Source organism: Astyanax mexicanus, chromosome 3 (genome assembly GCF_023375975.1).
Source record: "Astyanax mexicanus isolate ESR-SI-001 chromosome 3, AstMex3_surface, whole genome shotgun sequence".
NCBI classification, from domain to species: Eukaryota; Metazoa; Chordata; class Actinopteri; order Characiformes; family Acestrorhamphidae; genus Astyanax; species Astyanax mexicanus.
Window position 1 is genome coordinate 62,650,678 of NC_064410.1, and position 25,661 is coordinate 62,676,338.

General features: G+C 39.4%; 2 protein-coding genes across 4 annotated transcripts in view; both read right to left on the reverse strand.

Annotated features, from left to right (window-relative positions):
• wu:fc38h03 (acetylcholinesterase collagenic tail peptide) overlaps positions 1–25,661 on the reverse strand; it is a 761,412-nt gene that overhangs the window by 441,462 nt on the left and 294,289 nt on the right. Inside the window, exon 18 of one of the 3 annotated variants that reach the window (XM_049476004.1) lies at positions 23,738–23,944. The exons of the other annotated variants lie outside the window; for them this stretch is intronic. The gene's annotated coding sequence lies outside the window, so the exon portion shown is untranslated. Of the gene's footprint in view, positions 1–23,737; positions 23,945–25,661 lie in introns of those variants that run through there. 3 annotated transcript variants of the gene reach the window in all.
• hibadha (3-hydroxyisobutyrate dehydrogenase a) overlaps positions 11,114–25,661 on the reverse strand; it is a 40,411-nt gene continuing 25,863 nt past the window's right edge. The window contains exons 5-8 of the mRNA XM_049476006.1: positions 24,894–25,027; positions 23,197–23,273; positions 13,306–13,462; positions 11,114–11,806 (exon numbers count right to left, since the gene is read on the reverse strand). Of these exons, the coding sequence (XP_049331963.1) occupies positions 11,648–11,806; positions 13,306–13,462; positions 23,197–23,273; positions 24,894–25,027 (527 nt within the window). The 3' untranslated portion in view covers positions 11,114–11,647. The remainder of the gene's footprint in view (positions 11,807–13,305; positions 13,463–23,196; positions 23,274–24,893; positions 25,028–25,661) is intronic.

A 25,661-nucleotide genomic window follows, 5' to 3' on the forward strand; every position in this document is an offset into this window, starting at 1 on the left:
GTGCGCACTACTTTATATAGTTTTTATTTTACTTTATTTTTACTAAGGACGTATTTTGAGCTAAACTAAATTTTTATTTATTTAGACAAAAAAAAAAAGTTTAAATTTTTGTATATACAGTAGTTTTCTTTGTGTGTCCTGATTAAAATACTGAAAGGTATAGGCTGCTCTGAGTGTCAGGTTTTTAGTATCTACATGTATCCTACAGGTGTGATTATTGATTATCAGGAAAAATAAAATAACTCCGCCTGATGCTGTTTCTCCATGTATTTTATCAAAGTAATAGATAATAATCTATGTAATGAACTCAAATGATCAATATTCTTATGCTTTTAACTCATAAACACTCTAGTTTAACCATTTTTGAAAAGATATCATAGGTGTGAATATATTTAAAGTCTATACATTCAAAAATAAGTAAAAAAAAAAACAAAAACAAGCAGGCGCTTGTTAATATTTTGAGCAAAACATGATCAGTTCCAGGAAAATATAACAATTCTGCTTCCTATTACATTTTAAATGATTATATTTTTGAGCAGCCGTATGTGTTCTGGAGTAAAAGAGATCAGGGCATGTGTCTGTCTGATATAATTACTGTATTATAAGACCTGAAGGAGGAACTGAAAACAAAAATGGAGAAAAAACACACAGAAACAGCCTAGAGTTCAAAGGGTTAAAAGTCAAATTTGAGACATTTTTAAGACTTCAAAAATGTAGTCATCACTTAATAAGTAGAAAATAATTTATTGTATTGAAAATTTAAATTTTGTTATAATTTTTTTCTCTCCAATTTTTTTCCACTGTGATGCAGAACATGTTAGTATGTTAGCTAGCTCACCGCTAACCCTACTATTCTCCCCGGTAACGTAGCTAACTCTCCGCTAATGTTAGTATGTTAGCTAGCTCATGATAACTCAGCTAACCTTAGTTCTCTCCTCAATAACGTTAGCTAGCTCTCCGCTAATGTCAGATAGCTCTACACTAAGTTCTCTCCTTAGAAACGTTAGCTAGCTCGCCGCTGATGTTAGTATGTTATCTAGCTCATCGCTAATGTTAACTCCACTAACCTTAGTTGTCTCCCGGTTAATGTTAGCTAGCCCTACACCAACCTTAGTTCTCTCCTCAGTAATGTTAGCTAGCTCTCCGCTAACCTTAGTTTTCCCCCAGTAACTCAACACTAATGTTAGTGTGTGCTTTCCCCACTGGCATTTAATGCACCACCTAAAAATGTAATACCTACCGCAAATTTACAGTAAATTTAAGACGTTTAATTTAAGACATTTTAGGACTTTTCAAGAACCCGCAGAAACCCTGCTATCCCAGCACTATTGCAATATTTCGGGTTTTTTGTTCAATATTGTATCTACTTATAAAATACAGTACACAACAGGATTAGCCAGCAGACCTCTTCTGAGGGAGGGATCTGTACCTTCTGTCTCTGGCAGGTCATTGCTTTTAGATTTAATTGTAGTTAAGCATCAACTAATTCAGCACAAGATAACTTGTGGTAAAAGCAAAGTGTAACCAATGGACAGCAACAGCTTATTTGAATAAAAGTGACAGAGCCCTTAAATGGCTCGTTCTGAAAAGGACTGAAACTGTGAAGAATAGAGCTGGTGAGATCTTTATCTGTATCATTATGTAAAAGTGATTTTATGTGTAAAGAACTGCATGAACATGTTTTGTATAGAACATAGACCTATTCTAACTCGTGTAAAAGAGGTAAATTATGTTCATTTTAAAGAATATATATATTGGATTGTTTGAAAACCATGAATAAACAGGTGTTCTGCTACGTTTGTCCATATACTGTATGTGTGGAAAAATGCACATGTTGAAGCAGCTGTTTTGTAATGGGTTTTTTTTGTGAGTGGAAAACGTAGTCAAAGATAAAAACCTGAACTAAACCAGTAGCTGGATATAATCTGACCTCACTTATTAGTTTCTCCACTGATGCAGAGTGAAGTTCCTCACATGTGTACACCAGAGAGCAACCAGCAGAAGTTCAGCATTTACTGATATAAAATAATCCTGTTAAAAAAGGCTTTCTGTCTTACTGAAACTAATAAGAAACTGTAGTGGATAAAGAAGGTATTGAAGAACAGAGGGTAAAGAGGAGAATAATAAAGCATGTAGAGAGACAGATACAGAAATACAGATATATTTAATCGGGGGAGCAGAAAAAAATGGACATTGGGCTTAGAAACAAGGAGGTGGTCATAATGTGCTTGATTGGTCTCTTCTTCATTTTTGAGACATTCTTTTACAATGGTGGATTTGCTTAAATGTTTTGGGTCATTGTCATGTTGCATGTTCCACCTCTGTATCAGTTTTTTATTTAGAAAATCCTTTGTAATTTGTGTATTATGAAATGCATTTTGATTTATTCTATTATATTTGGCACTTTTCCAACACCACCTATAGTCCTATAGTGCACTATAACAGTGGTTCCCAACCTATGGGTCGCGACCCAACCTATGGGTCGCCAAAGATCCACGATGGGTCGCGAAGCCCTCTTGATTTTAAGGGGTTTAATTTTAATACTATATATAGTCTAGGGTAAGCAAAATTCGCCGCGCTGCGCTGCGCTCTCTCTGTCTCTCTCTCTCTCCGGCAGCGCGGAGCTGAAGTCAGCGCGAGGCTGAATATAATAATATAAGAATATAAAACTCAGTTTAGTTAAATAAATGAAAATGAGTGAGGGCCTGTAAAGTTAATCAATTATTGTCCAATATTTGGACAGGTTGAGGTTTTGGTGAGCTGTTTTACTGATTTGAAACTGAAACTGAAACTGATATTATTCTTTTTTTTGTTTGTTTGTTTTTATTTTATATAAATTATTGTTTATTCATTTTAAATAGTTGTATTATTTTATTGATCTAATTATTTTTTTCTTCATAAGATAAAAATTCCTTATGTTTTATGTATCAATTTTTCCTTTTTTACGTGTTTATTTTATTCATCTATAGTAAATGTCAGTTTTTATTTGTCATTTCTAACCCCCCTCCCCCCCCCCAACCCAATTATACACTTACATCTTTTACATTTTGGGGGGGGGGGGGGGGGGGGGGGGTATGTTGGGTCACCAAAGCTTATAATGGTAAAAATATGGGTCCCTGAAGAAAAAGGTTGGGAACCACTGCACTATAATATCCCCACTCCCCAAAACACATTTTATTAAAAGTCATAATGACTATAATGTTAAATATTAAAATGTTAATGTTGATAATATATTTTGGGATTTGCACTAGGCTGTTCTCTAGTGTTTCAGCTGCATTTATTCCCATTGTAAATGAATGTAAATATATTAAAGAAGTTTAGTTGGACTGGAGTTTATCTGGAGTTCTCTCGAGTCTCTGCACGGATCATCTTCATACTAGACTAAATACGACTGCTATTATCTTGCTGGAGTTTGTTGGGGGGGGGTAAATGTTTATACTTCTCTACATCCAGTCACAATCAGATTCTGGATGGAGAGATTTATCTGGATAGGGGTTTTATTGAACGATGAGAAGCCGGAATGAAACCATGAATGAAAATTATCACTCCAGTAAAGTATAGATAACCTAAATGTCTACTTAAAGGAGAACTCCAGTGTAAAATGTACTTTTGTTGGAGTAAAACATGATAAAAAGTTCTTATCTTTGATGAAAAGCACACCTCCACTCTCCCACAGCGTTCAGAGATCCAGAAATGTAACAGTTTATCCGAACACCCTTCAGACTGGGAGATACGGGGCATAATTTACCCTGATAAATCACTTTTTCCACCGTTATCCAGCTCAAAGTAGCTCCACACCTCCTTACTAGAATCCGGAGAGCTCTGATATTTAAAACCAGGCATTAATAACTTAAAACGTGCAGAAGAAGCTTATTAAAAACACTGTTTACATCCTATAATACTACTAACTTCAGCTCCGAGCACCACCATCACTGTACTGATAATAACATAGACATATATGTACATGTATATATATAGACTCCGCATAGCCCGCATAGGATAAACTGTTAAAATTTCTGGATCTCTGAACGCTGTGGGAGAACGGAGGTGTGCTATTCATCAAAGATAAGAATTATTTATCATGTTTTACTACAACAAAAGTCTACGATACTGTATTTCGATCTGAAATACATTATCTGTAGAGCTCACGAGTGTTATTGAGAAGATCCTACATGACAGGGTGTGTTGTAGTGAGGCTATTTGTCCAGGTTCTGAAGTGCTGACTGCTCGTGTGCACGTGTGTGTAGAAGTGTTTGTTGCAGTAATTGTGCGAGTGTGTGTGTGTGTGTGTGTGTGTGGTGTACAGACGTCAGTGCGGGCCGGCCTCACCGCTGCTCTCTTTATAGCCACTTTCAAGTGCTGTTAATGAGGGAACCGCAGCTCGCTGCAGCCCCCTTGTAAACAGGGCCAAATTAAAACCCGAATATGAATCACACTCAGCGCGGCTGACGCTCGGCACTCGCAGTCCTGAGGTCAGACTGGACAGCACACCGTCTGAGACGCTCACGCCGCTCATTCTGTAAACATGAGTCAAACGCCGGCCGCTCCAGACGCAATCCAGCTCAGGATAATGGAGAAAACAGCAGCGGGCCTTCAATATAGACCTGAGGTTCACCAGACTCACAATACACTCAACACACAATACCTGATAACAGAGGAGTCAATTAACTTACAGAAGTACAAATACTTCATTACGTTACGTTACAGCTTCTCATCGTTCAATAAATCCCCTATCCAGATAAATCTCTCCATCCAGATAGAGTGAATCTGATTGTGATTGGATGTAGAGAAGTATAAACATATACCATTCCCACTCCCTATTGGTTTATACTGTGATCCATCACACCTGCACATGCCCCGCCCTTCAGTTTCTGAATCAGTTTCTCTGATTTTGCTATTTATAGGTTTATGTTTGAGTAAAATGAACGTTGTTGTTTTATTCTATAAACTACAGACAACATTTCTCCCAAATTCCAAATAAAAATATTCTCATTTAGAGCATTTATTTACAGAAAATGAGAAATGACTGAAATAACAAAAAAAAAGATGCAGAACTTTCAGACCTCAAATAATGCAAAGAAAACAAGTTCATATTCATAAAGTTTTAAGAGTTCAGAAATCAATATTTGGTGTATTGGATGTTTTGTATATGCAGCAGAAAATTATATTATCAACATTAACATAGTAATATTTTAACATTATAGTCATCATGGCTTTTAGTAAAATGTGTTTAAGGGAGGGGGGGGGGGTAGTGCACTATAGGACTCCTTACATTACTTTTACTTTTATACTTTAAGTAGTTTAGAAACCAGTACTTTTACTTAAAGAGTAAAAAGCTTGAGGTGTGTTTTGTTTTTCTACATTTATTTTAGATTTTTCCCATTTTTTTCTCCCAATTTGGATTTGTGCATCCCCATCACCATTGGCGCCTGCGACCCTAGAAGGGTGAAGACTAGAACACGCCTCCTCCGATACACGTGAGGTCAGACTCCGCCTCTTTTCTGAACTGCTGCTGATGCTGTAGCATTGCCGAGTATCATCACAGCGCTAACGCTCAGAGAAAAGCAGCGCAGCGACTCGGTTCTGATACATCAGCTCACAGACGCAGCCTTGTACTGATCCACATCACCCTAGGAATGATGAGGGGAAAGAAAGAGCGCCACCTACTGTACTGTGCCCACCCAGAGAGAGAGCAAGACCAACTGTGCTCTCTCAGGACTCCGGCAGCTGATGGCAAGCTGCATGAGCGGGATACGAACATGCGACCTCCCATTCATAGTGGCAGCACATTAGACCGCTGGACCACTTGGATCCTTAAAGGTGTTTTTTTTTTTTTTTTTTTTTAAATAAAATTTAGTGTTTTTTTATAAAAAATATCAAAGGTATTTAAACCTCATTGTCCAACAATCACCTGTCCACTTTGTCAGAAAGTAACCTTTGACATCATCAGTGACATCACAACCTTAACATTGTTTAAGCTTTACTTCACCCTGTTGCAGTAAATTATCATTAAAATTATTTTAGAAAATCTAAATGTATGTTTGAAACTGAAGAAGAACAACATTAACATTTCCAACTGAAATTGTCCATTGGACGCATGCATGACAGGAAATAAAAAGTGATAAATTAAGCTAAAACATAGATTTCTGTGTAGTCTGGAGTCTTATAAAATGATAAATATTTTAAGAAAAATACTAATCTTAAGTTATCTTTTGACAACTTTGAGGGAAAAAGGCACAGTTTTCTGATTATGACCCAATACTTTTAATTTAAAAGGATCCAAAACCAACGATACCAGTAATAATTTGAGGCCATGCACAGTGCAGCTTGATTTACAATGTGTCATTGTGTCTTTGCTATCGTAACGTCGGGAAAAGTACATCATGTGCAGCTTGAATTCTCTTAAATAATCATGGGTGTGGTTAATTTTGGGTGTAACGTGAAATAAACCAATCATAGTGTCTCTTACTCATCATTCCCTTTAAGAGTAGAAGCAGGTGAGCTCTGACGGATTTGGCGGATTGCTATTGTAACGGTGCAGCTACCTGGACGTGTCCAACAAACTCTTCTCAGCAGAGGAAACTGAGCTGCTGGTTGACGCTGTGAAGGAGCTCCAGCAGCTCATTTACGGGAACAGCAATGTTATTTTATTTACTATTCTGTTTATTGTTGATGTAAAAGTTGCTGAAATAGCGATGAACGTCTGACTGTTGGCGTCTGTCTGGGTTGTATTCAGTCAGTGGAGCTCCTGTGTTTTCTGTTACCAAGATAAACAAGCAAAACTCCAGAAATGTACCTGAACACACCTCATTTCCAGAACACCACGCCCATCAGTGTAGATATATTCAGAAGCTCTGCTGCTGTTTAAACAATTCAGGCCCAAAGTGTGAAAACACAAACTGTTGGCTGGGTGTAAGATAGCAATGAGCATAACTTTAAATAGCCCAAAACTATACACCTTCTGGACAGGTGTAAAAAATAGATAAATAAATAAATAAATGAATGCATCAACTTCCAGTCTGGAGCTCAATCTCCAGCTTAAAGCCGACACACCGCCGTTAGCATATAGCGCTAGCACCATAATTTCCAGTTAAACACACACCCAACCAGTTACAACCCAACACTCCCAGTTAACAACTAGCCATCCCAGTTAAACCATTAGCGCACTTATGGTGCGTAGGACCGTCTGAGACTGCAGCCACATAACTGCACATCACGAGCGCTGGCCGTAAAATTAAGTCCTGCAATTAAAAGCAGGAGATAAAAGCGTTTTTAACGAGCGCTAGGCTAATTCAGACTGGGCCGGCATGTCTGTCTGAGTGTCGACTGCACAAACAGCGCGACAGATTCATAAAAACACACAATATGAAGGAGCACAACACTATTAAACACACTGCTTTTCTGCTTTTGATTGTGATGCTGGAAATAAGGGCATGATTTGAAGAGTGTGTGTAAGTGTGTGTGTGTGTGTGTGGTTGGGTTTGTCTGGATCTGGGTTTTTTAACAGAACAATGGAAAAGCGAGTGAACCGCAGAGCTGGAGGCAGAGCTGCAGATGTCAGGAGGCACGGCGAGGGCACTCTCTCTCTGCGTAACGCCGCTGACCGCTGTCTGGATGTTTTGAGGGAAACGTCTGTTATTCTTACAAATTTCACTCCTTATATTCAACTTTTACTATCAGCAGACGCACCCAAATCCTCCAGCTCACCTCAAGCCCAAACAGCTCCTGAGTTCTGAAGAGAACAAAGTCCTCAACCAAACATCTTCAACCAAACCCAAACAGCTTCTGAGTTAAGAGACAAAGTCCTCAACCAAATGTCCTCAACCAAACCCAAACAGCTTCTGAGTTAAGAGACAAAGTCCTCAACCAAATGTCCTCAACCAAACCCAAACAGCTTCTGAGTTAAGAGACAAAGTCCTCAACCAAATGTCCTCAACCAAACATCCTCAACCAAACCCAAACAGCTCCTGAGTTCTGAAGAGAACAAAGTCCTCAAACGTCCTCAACCAAACATCCTCAACCAAACCCAAACAGCTCCTGAGTTCTGAAGAGAACAAAGTCCTCAAACGTCCTCAACCAAACGTCCTCAACCAAACGTCCTCAACCAAACGTCCTCAACCAAACGTCCTCAACCAAACATCTTCAACCAAACCCAAACAGCTCCTGAGTTAAGAGACAAAGTCCTTAACCAAACACCATCAACCAAACATCGTCAACCAGTCGTCCTTAACCAAACATTCTCAACCAAACATCCTCAACCAAACGCCCTCAACCAAACATCTTCAACCAAACATCCACAACCAAACCCAAACAGCTCCTGAGTTCTGAAGAGAACAAAGTCCTCAACCAAATGTCCTCAACCAAACGCCCACAACCAAACCCAAACAGCTTCTGAGTTAAGAGACAAAGTCCTCAACCAAATGTCCTCAACTAAACGTCCTCAACTAATCGTCCTCAACCAATCGTCTTCAACCAAACCCAAACAGCTCCTGAGTTAAGAGACAAAGTCCTTAACCAAACGTTCTCAACCAATCGTCCTCAACCAAACCCAAACAGCTTCTGAGTTAAGAGACAAAGTCAGCAACCAAACAACCTCAACCAATCATCATCAACCAAACCCAAACAGCTCCTGAGTTAAGAGACAAAGTCCTCAACCAATCGTCCTTAACCAAACATCCTCAACCAAACGTCCTCAACCAATAGTCTTCAACCAAACCCAAACAGCTCCTGAGTTCTGAAGAGACAAAGTCCTCAACCAAACATCCTCAACCAAACATCCTCAACCAAACCCTAACAGCTCCTGAATTAAGAGACAAAGTCCTCAACCAATCGTCCTTAACCAAACATCCTCAACCAATCGTCCTCAACCAAACCCAAACAGCTCCTGAGTTAAGAGACAAAGTCCTCAACCAATCGTCCTTAACCAAACATCCTCAACCAAACGTCCTCAACCAAACCCAAACAGCTTCTGAGTTAAGAGACAAAGTCTTCAACCAAACCCAAACAGCTCCTGAGTTAAGAGACAAAGTCCTTAACTAATCGTCCTTAACCAAACATCCTCAAACAAACCCAAACAGCTTCTGAGTTCTGAAGAGACAAAGTCCTCAACCAAACATCCTCAACCAAACATCCTCAACCAAACCCAAACAGCTTCTGAGTTAAGAGACAAAGTCCTCAACCAAACGTCCTCAACCAAACCCAAACAGCTTCTGAGTTAAGAGAAAGTCCTCAACCAAATGTCCTCAACCAAACCCAAACAGCTTCTGAGTTAAGAGACAAAGTCCTCAACCAAATGTCCTCAACCAAACATCCTCAACCAAACCCAAACAGCTCCTGAGTTCTGAAGAGAACAAAGTCCTCAAACGTCCTCAACCAAACATCCTCAACCAAACGTCCTCAACCAAACGTCCTCAACCAAACGTCCTCAACCAAACGTCCTCAACCAAACGTCCTCAACCAAACCAAACCCAAACAGCTTCTGAGTTAAGAGACAAAGTCCTCAACCAAACGTCCTCAACCAAACGTCCTCAAACAAACGTCCTCAAACAAACGTCCTCAACCAAACGTCCTCAACCAAACGTCCTCAACCAAACGTCCTCAACCAAACATCTTCAACCAAACCCAAACAGCTCCTGAGTTAAGAGACAAAGTCCTTAACCAAACACCATCAACCAAACATCGTCAACCAGTCGTCCTTAACCAAACATTCTCAACCAAACATCCTCAACCAAACGCCCTCAACCAAACGCCCTCAACCAAACATCTTCAACCAAACATCCACAACCAAACCCAAACAGCTCCTGAGTTCTGAAGAGAACAAAGTCCTCAACCAAATGTCCTCAACCAAACGCCCACAACCAAACCCAAACAGCTTCTGAGTTAAGAGACAAAGTCCTCAACCAAATGTCCTCAACTAAACGTCCTCAACTAATCGTCCTCAACCAATCGTCTTCAACCAAACCCAAACAGCTCCTGAGTTAAGAGACAAAGTCCTTAACCAAACGTTCTCAACCAATCGTCCTCAACCAAACCCAAACAGCTTCTGAGTTAAGAGACAAAGTCAGCAACCAAACAACCTCAACCAATAATCATCAACCAAACCCAAACAGCTCCTGAGTTAAGAGACAAAGTCCTCAACCAATCGTCCTTAACCAAACATCCTCAACCAAACGTCCTCAACCAAACCAAAACAGCTTCTGAGTTAAGAGACAAAGTCTTCAACCAAACCCAAACAGCTCCTGAGTTAAGAGACAAAGTCCTTAACTAATCGTCCTTAACCAAACATCCTCAAACAAACCCAAACAGCTTCTGAGTTCTGAAGAGACAAAGTCCTCAACCAAACATCCTCAACCAAACATCCTCAACCAAACCCAAACAGCTCCTGAGTTAAGAGACAAAGTCCTCAACCAATCGTCCTTAACCAAACATCCTCAACCAATCGTCCTCAACCAAACCCGAACAGCTTCTGAGTTAAGAAACAAAGTCCTCAAACAAACGTCCTCAACCGGCCAGAACGAGTGAGCAAACACTTCAGGATCAACAAAAAAAACTTCATTCATGCAAAAATAGGTCTGTTTTGGGCATAACGGAAAACAAACCAATCAGAGTGTCTCTTGCTCATCATTCCCTTTAAGAGACAGGTGAGCTCTGACTTTGGTGGATTGCTATTGTAACGGTGCAGCTACCTGGACGTGTCCAACAAACTCTTCTCAGCAGAGGAAACTGAGCTGTTTAATAAATAATTCCGGATGTTTTTCTTTATAGTCTGGATGAGTTTAGTATTAATCTATAATACAGAACATTTTAAAACAATGAAAAAAAACACTTACTTTTTCTAGCCTGCTCTTTGGATGTACACTCAATATGCACAATAAAACAGATTTTTTTTTAAGAGTTTTCTCTTTTATTTAGAGGAGAAAAATAGATTTTTTTACTCTTTCTTCTTAGACTGGGGCTCCATAGACAACAGCAAAAAGCCAAAACCGTCAGTTTTAACAGCAAATATAAGAAATAAAGAAGTAAATATGTAAAAACACCATGCTACATTACTGGCCCTGGCTCAGCAAAAGCAGACAAAAAAAGAGAAAAGAGAGAAAAGAGAGAAACGTTATGATTGCATTATTCTGTTGTATTAAACACAGCAGAGATGTGTTTAACATGCATAATCCTGTAAATGTAACACATGCAGATTTCTGCTGAATCAGCCTGAGGTATATTTCACAGATAAAAAGGAGTCACTACTTATGGCTCAGAGGATCTGTCCAATGGGGGCGGAGTTTGGTGGCTTCCTCCAATGAGAATGAACAGATTGTAAACTTATACAGGTGAGTAAAGGACAAAACTGGCCAATCAGAATGGCCGACATCATCATCGTCATCACTGGTTTATCGGTTTAACTCACAGGTTCAGGATCAGGTCTAAATGCAGAGGATCAGAGGTGGGGGAGAGCCTTTAAATCTTCATAATCTTCATCATAATCATCATCATCATCATCATCGTAAGGCTACTACACAATGCACAGAAACACCTTTAACCAAACTTTCCCTTTTGGACGTAGAAACGCGTATCAACACTAAACTGGTCAACCACAACGACGACTACTCCCTTTCCCACCACGAGGCCCATCCACCAATCAGAGGGCCCGGATCTACTGCTCCTCCTCCTCACGCAGGAACTGGAACACGGAGGAAAAGTCTTTGTTAGCGTAGCCGCGAGCACACATGGTGCGGAAGATCTGGTGAGCCAGGGATCCGAGAGGAGCCGGAGTCCGAGTGCTGGTTGCAGAGTTCTGGGCGAAACCAAGGTCCTAAAAAAAGAAAAATAAAAGGAAAAAAAAAATCATAATTTTTTAAAAGGTCTTTTCTTAAATTTATTTTATGAACTTGATCCTAATTATCTGAACATGAGACTCATTTTTAACGGTGCGGTTTATATATGTTTTTTTGTTTGTTTACGGGCTGTGCAACCATTCTGCTCAACATCACAATAATCACAGTTTGATTTGTTACTTTTGCTGTATTGTGATTATTACGCAATAGCTTTATACACAATAATAAATGTCATTAAAAAACATAGGCCAGGGATAGGTGGCCTGTGAGCATTAAACATCTGGTCCGTGAGGTTGTTTGTTTAAACTAGAATAAACGATAATAAAAAAAATTATGAATAAAATGCTTCTCTGGTGAGCTTTTGTTTATATTCCTCCCCTGTCTGTCTCTCGGTCGTGCTCGACGTGACTTTATTTTCCGCTTGTTCTCGTTTTTCCTCTTATTCTTGTGCTCCCTATCTCCTTATAAGGGCTTTTTTTTACCTGGCCGCGTCCCAATTCACTAGCTGGAGCAGTGATAGTGTATTGGAACGTGACCCTGACGACACGGGTTGGATCCCGCGTGTGGAGTGGTGAGTTAATTTATTTATTTTTTTCTTTCTTCTTGGGTTTACCTGCTTTGAGATCAACTGTTCTGCAACTGGGTTCAACAACCCTCTGGGCTGGAGAGCTTTTCCTAGTCTGTAGCTCCATCCCATTACACTTCATTTTACAAAAAAAATATCTGGCCCGCGGCCAAACTTAATTGCTGACCCCTGTCCTGAGGTGACATCATACAAAAAAAGAAAGCTGTGGCAACGACTTATTAAGACGTAGTAACGAGATCCTAAGGCGTGGCAACGAGATAATTAAAGTGTGGAAGCGAGAAGTGAAAAAAAAAAAGTGTGAATCAGCCGAAAGAGTTTGGTATCAGGAATCATTTGCTTCTATGCGCCTTTTGGATGCTCCTCCCTTATTTTGACATCACAATAAACCAAGAAAAGATACGTTTCCATTTCAGTCTGCTGGTTGAGAACCTCAGACAGTACACAGCAGGATTAGCCAGCAGACTTTGTCTGAGGGAGGGATCTGTAACTACTGCCCGTAGCGAGTCAGCAGATGATGGAGATGTTATAAGAAGTTTCAAATAACTCAAATAAAGAGTTTTGTGCTTTTATCACAGTTAAGCATGAACTAGCACAAACAACAGCTTATTGTTTGCATTAAACAGCGTATTATTTGCATAAAAGTGTCAGAGCCTTTAAATGGCTCCTTCTGAAAGGGACTGAAACTGGTAGAATAGAATAGAGCTGGTGAGATCAGTTTTTTATTTAATGTAGAAGCAGGTATAATATAATAATATGTTGAGCTTTTAATTTGTATTTTTCATACTGTCCCAATGTTTTGTCTTCTTAATTTATATTTGTCATCAGATTAATTGATCCATGATCTGCTTTTTTAAAGGACAAATAAAGTCTTCACTCCGTTTGAGGTCATACCTTAGCCATTAGCGTGGTGCTAAAGCCTCCCTGGTAGTTGTTGGCAGACGGTACTCCTTCCATCACTCCGGGGACGGGGTTATAGGAGGCGCTGGACCAGCACCGACCCGAGCTCATGTTCAGAATCTCAGTCAGCAGCTTGGGGTCCAGACCCAGCCTGACGGAGGTCAGAAGAGAACGGTCAGAGAACCCGTGACCTGCTCACCTACCGGCTCCGAGGAGCACAGGCTGGATAATACAGTATTGATATTTAAGAGGAGCAGTTTATCTTTACACACTCTCGCAGTTATAAAACTGACACATGCAGCTGACCTATTAACCAGCCCTAACAAATCTATCTGTGATACAGAAGAGAAAAAACAATGATATATATACAGCTCTGGAAAAAATGAAGAGAGTGCTTCAGTTTCTGAATCAGTTTCTCTGATTTTGCTATTTATAGGTTTATTCTTGAGTAAAATGAACATTGTTGTTTTATTCTATAAACTACAGACAACATTTCTCCCAAATTCCAAATAAAAATATTCTCATTTAGAGCATTTATTTACAGAAAATGAGAAATGACTGAAATAACAAAAAAAAAAGATGCAGAGCTTTCAGACCTCAAATAATGCAAAGAAAACAAGTTCATATTCATAAAGTTTTAAGAGTTCAGAAATAATCAATATTTGGTGGAATAACCCTGGTTGGTTTTTAATCACAGTTTTTTTTTCATGCATTTTGGCATCATTTTCAACTCCTCCACCAGTCTTACACACTGCTTTTGAAATTCAAGCAGTTCAGTTTGGTGGTTTGATGGCTTGTGATCATTCATCTTCCTCTTGATTATATTCCAGAGATTTTCAATTTGGTAAAATCAAAGAAACTCATCATTTTATGCGGTTTCTTGATTTTTTCCTAAGCTGTATATATATTTTAATGTATTGCAAAATTTAAATATAAATCACTGGATTATATACGGGAGTGTTTTGTCTGTGTCAATATATGATAAATACTCTGTATCATGAAAATGTACAGTAAAGACGGTGACGTTTATACTGTTATATAGTTAATTTCAATATCAGAATTGTATCATATTGTATTGAATAAGATTTTACAGTCCAGCCCTGTGCTATTATATAATATAACTTTTGGTACTTTTTGTTTGTGTATAATAGAGTAATAGAGCTGTGTATAATTTCCTACCAAACTCATCTGAATTACATCTTAATTATACTGTATTATACTGTATTTTATTGTATTTTAATGCAGTAATTTGGATCATTTTCCCTCATTTCTCTCATTGTTTTTCAGGTCTGGTTTTATGTGTTTTAAATACAGAGGAAAATGAAGATAATAGGAGATAATTTAGAGAATCACAGATAATCATCACAATCAGAGAGAGAGAGAGAGAGAGAGAGAGAGAGAGAGAGAGAGAGAGAGAGAGAGAGAGAGAGAGAGAGAGAGAGAGAGAGAGATACACAAGACATCAGGAGAAAAGGAAATGAGATAAAAAGAGAGAGAGAGAGATATTAAACGTACAATGCTGCCGTCTACTGCTTTAACAACAGTGTAAATACGACCACATCAAAAACAGCCATAACACACACACACACACACACACACACACACACACACACACACACACACACACACACACACACACACACACACACACACACACACACACACACACACACACAAACACACACACACACACACACACACACACAAACACACACACACACACACACAAAAAGACACACAGAGGAGTGGTAGCAGTGGTAAGACAGTAAACTGTTCTGTCTTGTTTTTGTGTCTATTAAACTATGATGAGTATTTAAGGCAGTTATACAGTAACTCCACCTGTCTCTCATTCACACACACACACACACACACATTATAGCAATAGTTTTTATATGTCTGAGCAGTAATTAAGAGACTAGCACACAGCTGCACATAATAAAACTACACTTCTATTCCTTACTTTCGCTCTCCCTCACATTTACACTCTACTCCACATTACTGTCTTCTATACAGACTGTTTTTAAAGTGTGTGTTTGCTGTATGCTTTATGATTTTTAACTCTATGTTTCTCTATATTTTACTGCAGAAATTATTTACATTTTCACACAATTATCTGAATCTCTCACTATCTTTAATAAACTCCTGAAGACAGAGCTCTTCAAAGAGCTCTTACTCTCCTAACACCTCTAACAAACTACCTTCTGCTACCAGATCAGGAGAATCTCTCACTATCTTTAATAAACTCCTGAAGACAGAGCTGTTCAAAGAGCACTTACTCTCCTAACACCTCTAACTAACTACCTTCCACTACCAGATCAGGAGAATCTCTCACTATCTTTAATAAACTCCTGAAGACAGAGCTCTTCAAAGAGCTCTTACTCTCCTAACACCTCTAACTAACTACCTTCTACTACCAGATCAGGAGAATCTCTCACTATCTTTAATAAACTCCTGAAGACAGAGCTCTTCAAAGAGCACTTACTCTCCTAACACCTCTAATTAACTACCTTCTACTACCAGATCAGGAGAATCTCTCACTATCTTTAATAAACTCCTGAAGACAGAGCTCTTCAAAGAGCACCTACTCTCCTAACACCTCTAACTAACTACCTTCCACTACCAGATCAGGAGAATCTCTCGCTATCTTTAATAAACTCCTGAAGACAGAGCTCTTCAAAGAGCACTTACTCTCCTAACACCTCTAACTAACTACCTTCTACTACCAGATCAGGAGAATCTCTCACTATCTTTAATAGACTCCTGAAGACAGAGCTCTTCAAAGAGCACCTACTCTCCTAACACCTCTAACTAACTACCTTCTACTACCAGATCAGGAGAATCTCTCACTATCTTTAATAAACTCCTGAAGACAGAGCTCTTCAAAGAGCACCTACTCTCCTAACACCTCTAACTAACTACCTTCTACTACCAGATCAGGAGAATCTCTCACTATCTTTAATAGACTCCTGAAGACAGAGCTCTTCAAAGAGCACTTACTCTCCTAACACCTCTAACTAACCTCTAATCTCATTTCCTTCTTCCCCTCCTTCACTCCTCTATCCCATTATTTCCCTTTGACCTCCTTTAAGCCCTGTCTAAGGATGTTTTTACCTATAACTTCTATTATTTCTGTACTTCACTATTGTAAGTCGCTTTGGACAAAAGCGTCTGCCAAATGTAATGTAATGTAAAAACAGTCTTGTTACTCCTGTTTCATTTCAGCTGGTTTTCATTCCGGCTTCTCATTGTTCAATAAAACCCCTATCCAGATAAATCTCTCCATCCAGATAGAGTGAATCTGATTATGCTAGCTGCTAGCCTAGCATCGGCCCGACAAATGCATTCATGCATTGTGAATGTAATAAGTAACTAAATCTCAAATCTAAAGCCATAATCCACATCCAATATCAAACCACAGATCCTCCCCGCTCTAACCAGCACTAATAAATCAATCTGTTATTAAAAAACATAAAACAGTGATTAATTCAGCTCGGAGATACAGTTAGCACCACCGGTTAGAGGTTAGCCATTGCAGCTAATCCACTACGCTACCTGTCAAAATAAAAGTCTCCTGCGCAACCAGTGCAAAAAATTTAAATATTGAATAAAAATTAAAACATTTAATTTGAAAGGAAACGAATTGAACTATAAAACTATTGTGTGATTGTATATAAAGTGTGTCAAATAAATTACTATGGGATGCATTTACATGTTTCAGCCTGATTATGTAATCTGAATCATAGTACTAAAAATAGACTAAAAGTATCTGTATTTGTACTGGCAGTATCGGCAGTTTTATATCAGTTTTATATCGGACCAAATCTGAAAAAAGTGGATCGTTACATCAATAGTAGTAATTATGGCTTTTAGAAAAAATTGTTTTGGGGGAGAGGGGGGGTAGTGCACTATAGAACTCTGTGGGCGTGGCCTAAGCTTTTGTTCTTAATGGCTTTATTTTTTTCCCCTTACATTACTTTTACTTTTATACTTTAAGTAATCAAGAGTAAAAAGCTTGGGTTGATTCTTCAGCTTCTACAGAAGTATTTTATTAAACTCTAGTATTTAGTATACTTTAGTGTACTTTAGATACTTTTCACACCTTTGCAAGATAGACCTTTTTAACACCTCCATGCTGGTTAATGGAGAAGCATGAATAAAATATCGGGGTTAATCGATTTCCAGTTGTCATTTAAAAGCTGGAAGACATTTAAACTTTAAAATTTGCTAATATTTTGTGAATTGGGATCATGTGATCTGTGTGATATTTGGATGCTTTGAGGATCTTAGACTTACGATGGGTTGAGTGTAGAGTGTAGAGTCGACTCACTGAGTAAATCGGATCAGGAATTGAGTGCAGATTGGAATCAGTGATTCAGAACATTGTTTATGCACCCATGTGTTAATGTACTGTATTTTCCGCACTATAAGGAGAACTTAAAATCCTTTAATTGTCCCAAAAATCATCAGAGCTCCTTATAATCCGGTGCTCCTTATGTATAAATTCTACCAGTCAGGTATTAAGGAGCAGTAAAGCCACTCCACTGAAGTACAGAGTTATACAGGAGTTTCAGTGAAGTTCTCCAGCACTGTTTTAAGCCAATTGTGCTCTTTCGTCATTAAGAGGTGGGTATTATTGGCCTGTATCCTAATGTTAACCTTGGCTAGCACTGCTGGAGCATTATTAGCATTAGCTGCTAACTGCACTAAGCACTAGCTCTTTCGTCATTCAAAGGCAAGTATGTTAGACTGTAGTCTGTGCATTTACTTAGCTAATATTACCCTGGCATACCAAAACACTCAGGGCTCCTCAGGGTAGCGCTATCGGGCGGCATTCACTAGCGCTAACTGCGGCTAACACTAAGGCTGCTAATGCTGCTGCACCCAGCCTTAGTGGATATCTGGAAATCTATCTAAGCTTACTGTAAATAAACGGAAGCACTTTTCTCACCCAAATAAACAGTTTTCAGGAGAGAAATGTGTGTAGATTAACATCCAGCACTCATTTAACTTTTTGACAGTTTTGTTTACTTAGCTTATCTTAGCTTTACAAGTCTGACTACCACCCAGTGGCGAGACCCCTGTTCCTTACTAGTGTTGCATATAATGTGCCTTATAATCTGGTGCACCTTATGTATGAAAATAGACCAGAAAATAGACGTTTATTGATAGTGAGCCCTATAATACGATGTGCACCTTATAGTGCAAAAAATACGATATACTCATAATAAGTATTAAGATACTCGCAACACTACATCACTACAACACTCTCTGTGTCTCTCACCCTCTGTCTCTTGAGGACAACGGCTGACATATGTTCAACATCTTCCCCTCCCCCTAACCATACACACACACACACACACACACTGCTGCTGGTGGTTCTGGGTCAGTGAGTGAAAAGGTTATTGCCTCTGTTGCAGGCTGGCTCGTCTGCTATTACACCAATCACTCTTCCCCCCTCAGCAGCAGCAGCACACTGTCTATAGGAGTGTGTGTGTGTGTGTGTGTACAGGCCTGTGGGCGGTTCCCTCTCTAATTAAATGATAAACATGGCTGAAGCCCCGCCCCCTGGCTTTGTAAAGCCGAGTCCCGGCTGTGTTCCGGACGTTAGGAAGCGCTGTGTGTAAAACTGGCATGAAGGAAACACGTTACGCTTTAAAAACTCAATCCAATAACCAACCAGATGGGTTAACAGGATTAAACCCGGCCTGTTCATCACACACTTTCACACACACCCATCTGCACCATCACTCAACACACTCGCACCGCTGCTCGCCGGGTCACCACTTCAGAGAAGAGCTACAATCAGCAAATTTAACACCATTTAATTCAGATCAAATCTGGATTTATATCTTCTCTAATTCATGCAGAATTAGTCATATTCATTGAAAATTAAAGTAAAATTATATTATGTTATGATATTTTTCAGATCAAATAGATAAATATTTCTTAAAGTGATAAGGACGATGCACACACAGCCTCTCTAGCACATAAGTTACTGTGTGCATCTGTTTCAGTGTAATCTATTTATGTAATGCAATATATATGTGATGATACCACTTGTGTTTGTGTGTGTTGCCACTCATGTGTGTGCTAATGCCACTTAAGTGTGGGTTGATGCCAGTGTGTGTTTCTGTAAACTGTGCATGTGTGTGTACTTTGAAACTTTTAAATACAATCCAGTGCAGTCACTGCAAAATCACTGACCTGCATGTGTGTCTTGATGCCACTAGTGTGTGTCTCTGTGTGTGTTGAAGCTGCTTATGGTCTGATGTCAATGTGACTTGTGCATGTGTGTGTGTTGAGGCCACTTGAGTTTGTGTTTTGCCACCTGTGTGTGTGTGTGTGTGTGTTGATGTGATTTGTTCATGTGTCTATTAATGCCACTTGAGTGTGTATGTTGACGCCATAAGTGTGTTGATGTGACTTGTATGTATGTTTGTTGATGCCACTGTGTGTGTGTTAATGTCACTGGTTTTTGTACTGAAGCCATGTGCATGTCGATGCCACTTGTGTGTGTGTTGATGCCACTTGCATGTGTGTGTGTTGATGCCTCTTGAGTGTGTATGTTGATGCCAATAGTTTGTGTACTGATGCCACGTGCGTGTTAAATCCACATGTGTGTTTGTTGATGCCACTTTTGTCTGTGTGTTGATGTCACTGGTTTGTGTACTGACGCCATGTGCATGTTGATGCCACTTGAATGTGTATGTTGGTGCCACTAGCATCCATGTGTGTTGCCACCTGTGTGTGTTCATGTTACTTAAGTGTGCCGACACCACTAGTGTGTTGATTGTTGATGTGCCTTGTGCATGTGTGTGTAGGTGCTATTTGAGTCTGCTAATGCACTTAGTTTTTGTGCTGATGACACTTGTGTGTGTATGTCTGTGTGTGTTGATGCCACTAGCAGGTGGGTTGATGTGACTTGTGCATGTGTGTGTGTTGATGCCACTAGTTTGTGTGTGTTAACGTGATGATGACACTTGTGTGTGTAGATGTTACTTAAGTATGTTGATGCCACTAGTGTGTGTTTGTTGATGTGACTTGTGCATGTGTGAGGATGTGTGTGTGTGTGTGTGTGTGTGTAGATGCTATTTGAGTGTGTTGATTCAATTACTTTTTGTGCTGATTCCACTTGTGTGCGCGTAAAGCTCTATCCAGATGGGATTAGTTTCTCAGGGAGTTCTGGGGTAGTTTTTTTTATCCTCTGTGATTTTATTCTCGTCCAGAACGATCATGTTCGTGTTTTTCTCAGACGTGCTCTGAGAAAATTACAGGCTGAATTATCTACTGTTTTTCTCTGAACTCCGTGCTCCTCCGGTAATTTTAGTCCCGTCTGGACGCACATCTCTGAGTTTCGTCTCCTCGCCTTTAATAAAATAGATATTTGTCCACTGCCGCGCACCGTAATTACACTTTGGGCGCATGTTTCCACGGAGATCCACGTTAAAAAAACACAACAGCAAGTGGAAATGGAGGAGCTACTGAACGTGATGTCATGTGACCGAGAAAAAAGCCTAAACACTCACTATTCCTCCTGTTTTTTCATTGCAGTCTGGATGCAGGAGATTTATCACGGAGTAGAAGTGTGAAATATTTTACACAGACGCCCCCTAAAAAAAACAAATCTGGATAGAGATAAAGAGGTGCGTGTGTTGATTCCACTAGCAGGTAGCTCGATGTGACTTGTGCATGTGTGTGTGTGTTGCTGCCACGTGTGTGTGTGTGTGTTTGACTGCAGCTGATGGAAGTGAAACCAGTGCAGGTTTTATGTGTAGTGTAGAAGTGAAGTGGATTAAAACAGAATGGCGAGGCGTTTGATGTGTGATTATTGCAGTAATGGAAGAACTGGTTTTAAAGACTGGAGTTTATTAACTTCTGCACTGGTTCTGCTTTCATCTCCATCAAACCCAGCAGGAGCCCAGTTCAATAAACACACACACACACACACACACACACACACACACAAAATTACGCCTTTATATAAGAGTGTATTAACATACAGTATTACAGAGGAAACACACAAGAGTTTATCACCAAACTTCAATCATCTCCCCAACATCTGCACCCAGCCTGTACAACTGTCCACTAATAGACTGTGTGTGTGTGTGTGTGTGTGTGTGTGTGTACTGTACAGACGGGCTGTATTATATTATGTATAGGTATTAAGATAATTTAGAAAAACATAGTGTATCACAGTACATTTGTACTGGTATATTGTATTTTTTACACTAAGGCGCACTATGCAACACTAGTAAGGAACAAAGATGTCTCCATGTTTCCCTTCTAATTCAACAGTAAAGCTAAGCTAAGCTAGGTAAACAAAACTGAATATTAATATACACAGATTTATCTCCTGAAAACCTGTTTATTTAGGTGAGTAAAGCACTTCTGTTTATTTACAGTAAGCTTAGATTTCCAATATAGCTAGGTGCAGCAGCATTAGCATTAGCAGCTAACTGCTAAATGGCACCCGACAGAGCTGCACTGAGGAACCCTGAGTGTTCCAGTAAGCCTGGGCGATATCAGCTAGCGGTTCGTCCCACGTAGATTGTTTTAACACGGTAAACACACAGACTACAGTCTGATATGCTCACCTCTGAACAGAGAAAGAGCTAGTGCTTAGTGCGTGGATAGCGTGTAATGCTAATGCTGCTCCAGCAGGGCTTGACAGGATTAGCAGCAGGGTACAGGCCGATAATACTCACCTCTGAATGGTAAAAGAGATAGTGCTTAGTGCGTGGATAGTGGGTAATGCTAATGCCCCTCCAGCAGTGCTAGCCAGGGTTAGCAGCAGACTACAGGATGATAATACTCACCTTTGAATGTAGAAAGAGCAAGTGCTTAGCGCAGTTAGCAGGTAATGCTAATGCTGCTCTAGCAGTGCTAGACAGGATTAGCAGCAGGCTACAGGTCGATAATACTCACCTCTGAACGGCGAAAGAGCTAGAGCTTAGTGCGTGGATAGCGGGTAATGCTAATGCTGCTCCAGCAGTGCTAGACAAGGTTAGCAGCAGGCTACAGGCCGATAATACTCACCTCTGAATAACGAGACAGCTAGCACTTAGTGCAGTTAGCAGGTAATGCTAATGCTGCTTCAGCAGTGCTAGACAGGATTAGCAGCAGGCTACAGGCTGATGATCCTCACCTCTGAACGACAAGACATCTAGCGCTTAGCACGGTTAGTGGGTAATGCTAATACTGCTCCAGCAATGTTAGCCAAGGTTAGCAGCAGGCTACAGTCCGATAATACTCACCTCTGAATAACGAGACAGCTAGCACTTAGTGCAGTTAGCAGGTAATGCCAATGCTGCTCCAGCAATGCTAGCCAAGGTTAGCAGCTGGCTACTGGACAATAATACTCAGTTCTGAATGAAGAAAGAGTTAGCGCTTAGCATGGTTAGTGGGTAATGCTAATGCTGCTCCAGCAGTGCTAGCCGGGGTTAGCAGCAGGCTAGCCTGCTTAGCGCAGTTAGCGGCTAATGCTAATACTGCTGTAGAACTAAATGGAAACTCCTGTATAATGCTGTACTTCAGCAGAGTGACTTTACTTTACTTTATAAAGCAAAAATAAAGGATTTAAGGATTTTAACTGCGCCTTATAGTGCAAAAAATACCGTAATTATTTTGTTTCATTCCAAACGTCCAATATAAAGCCCAGTATGTACTCAGTGTTTTATATTAATGTTGTATTTGCATTGCATTTAGCGCACGCTTTTATCCAAAGTGACTTACACAGCTACTAGCTTATATTTAGGTATATTAAGTAAATTAAGTTAGTTGAATATATTTAAAATGTAACTTATAATCACAGTACTTTGGCATTATATCAGTTTTTTCTGTATATATTAAATACAACACATACACACCAAATAACAGTGTTCATACCTGATTCCGAGGTTCATGGTTTCCGCCGTGCCGATCATTCCAATAGCAAGCAGCATGTTGTTGCAGATCTTTGCAGCCTAACAGAAAATATACACAATTATTTTATTTTTACACAAGTCATTTTAGAGCATTTCTATTGGTCTATTTTTTTATAAAATTTCCATAAAAACGTAAAGAACCACTTCCAATGTTTTTAGGTATTTTTTCCTACATAGTAAATGAATAGTGAAGTGATCTATCAGATTATGAAGGAACACATAAGAAATCATGTAGTAACTTAAAAACAGTGTTAAACAAACTAAAATACAAAATACTCTGTGAAGAAGCTTTTAGATACTCTTATCTGGGAGCTGTTAACTTGTGGTTTCTGAGGCTGGAAACTCTCGCTCTTGCTTTCCTGGGGCGCTCCTGATGAGTGCCAGTTTCATCATTATAACATTTTTGATGGTCTTTTTTTGTGGTGACGGCACTTGAGGATACTTTCAAAGTTCTTAAAATTGTTCTTATCGGATTTACTGACCTTCATTTTTCTCTTTTTTAGTTGAGTAGTTGTTGCTTCTCATAATCTGGATTAGAACATTACTCAAATATTCACTATTCACTGTATACCTGTAACTCTACCTCTTCACTACTTTACTTTAACTGATGCTCTCAAACACTTTATTAAGAGACAAGAAATTTAAGTAATTAACTCTTGATGAGTTCAGCACAGCTGTTAACTGAAAGCCTGAATTCCAGGAGACTCTACCTCATAAAACTGACTGAGAAAATCCAGCAGAGATGTTCAAAACTGATCATCTAAACAAGAGGAGCTACTTTGAAGAATCTTAAATATAAAATATATTCTGGTTTGTTTAACACTTCAGTATTAATCTACAATGCAGAACATTTTAAAAGTAGATTTCGTTCCTGCAGACACTGTACTGAGTGCTGCTACTTGGTGGTTGCTAACAAAGTCAAAGTCAAAGTGGTTTTTATTGTCATTTCAGCTATATACAGAGTACACAGTGAAACGAAACAACGTTCCTCCAGGGACCATGGTGCACATAAACACAGTGTAGACAGAACAATAGTGCAACAGTACAAAAGTGCAGACAGACAATACAACACAATACAGACAAAGAATAATAAATAAGAATAAATAGGGGGCCCAGCATTCTGTCTCACACACCAGCTGAGTGTGCCCAGCGCTTCTCAACATGCGCTTCAACATGTTGCTATGGTATCCGTGGTGGTTGCTATAGTGTTGCTAAGTGGTTTCTAGGTGGTTGCTAAGTTTGCTAAGGAGGAGGCAGCCATGGATGCTAGTTTGCTCTGGGCGTATGGAATATTCTAAGTTTTGACCAATAGCTGGTTTATCCAGGAGCTCCTCCATACACACACAGTACTGAAGCGCTGGGCACACTCAGCTGGTGTGTGAGACAGAATGCTGGGCCCCCTATTTATTCTTATGGGACAAATTCGTACGACAACTGTCCGAAAACCGCACATCGGAAAGACAAAATAAGTTCTACCGAGGTAAAGAGACAAAAACCCAGAGGAATAAAAAGAAGAAGACTTGAGAAGAACAGTACTGTGATTGCACACTAATAAAAAATAAATAAACACAGAATTTAAGGTGTGTCCAATTTTGACTGGTGCTGTATAGTGTGTGTGTGTGTGTGTGTGTGTGTTAGTGTGTGTGTACACAGACTCACCTGGCCAGCTCCTACTTGGCCGCAGTACAGAACATTAGCTCCCATACAGGTGAGCAGCTCCTGAGCAGCGTTAAACTCCTCCTCCACTCCACCCACCATGAAGGTGAGTTTAGCCAGACTGGCAGCGCCAACACCTGAACATCAAACACACACAGGTAACCCTATACACCGTTTCTGAACAGACACAATCACAATTTTGGATTTTATAATATATAGAAGCAAAAAATGAAGCAGAAGCAAACAAGAGCTTTCTTGTTTGAATTTGCAACATATACTTTTTGAATAGCACTGCTGCAGTAAATTTATTATTAGAAGAGCACTGCTGAGGTAAACTAATGATTAAAACAGCAATATTGAGGTAAATTTATTATTAGAAGAGCACTGCTGAGGTGAATTCATGATTACAACAGCAATGTTGAGGTAAATGTATTATTAGAAGAGCACTGCTGAGGTAAACTAATGATTAAAACAGCACTGCTGAGGTAAATTCCTGACTAGAATAGCATGTTTGAGGTAAATGTACACTTGCAACATACACTTTTCTCGTTTGATTAATAAAAATTTGATTGCAGATTTTATGTGTTGGTGTAAAACATTTGGCAGTGTTTGAACATGGTGTGACTGGTGAAATATATAAAACCTGACCCCCTTTATGCTGATGTAAATTCATGATGAGAATAGCATGACTGAGGTAAATGTACACTTTAAAGATACACTCTTCCCTTTTTATTCATATAAATTCTGATAGCAAATTTTGTTGTTTGGTGT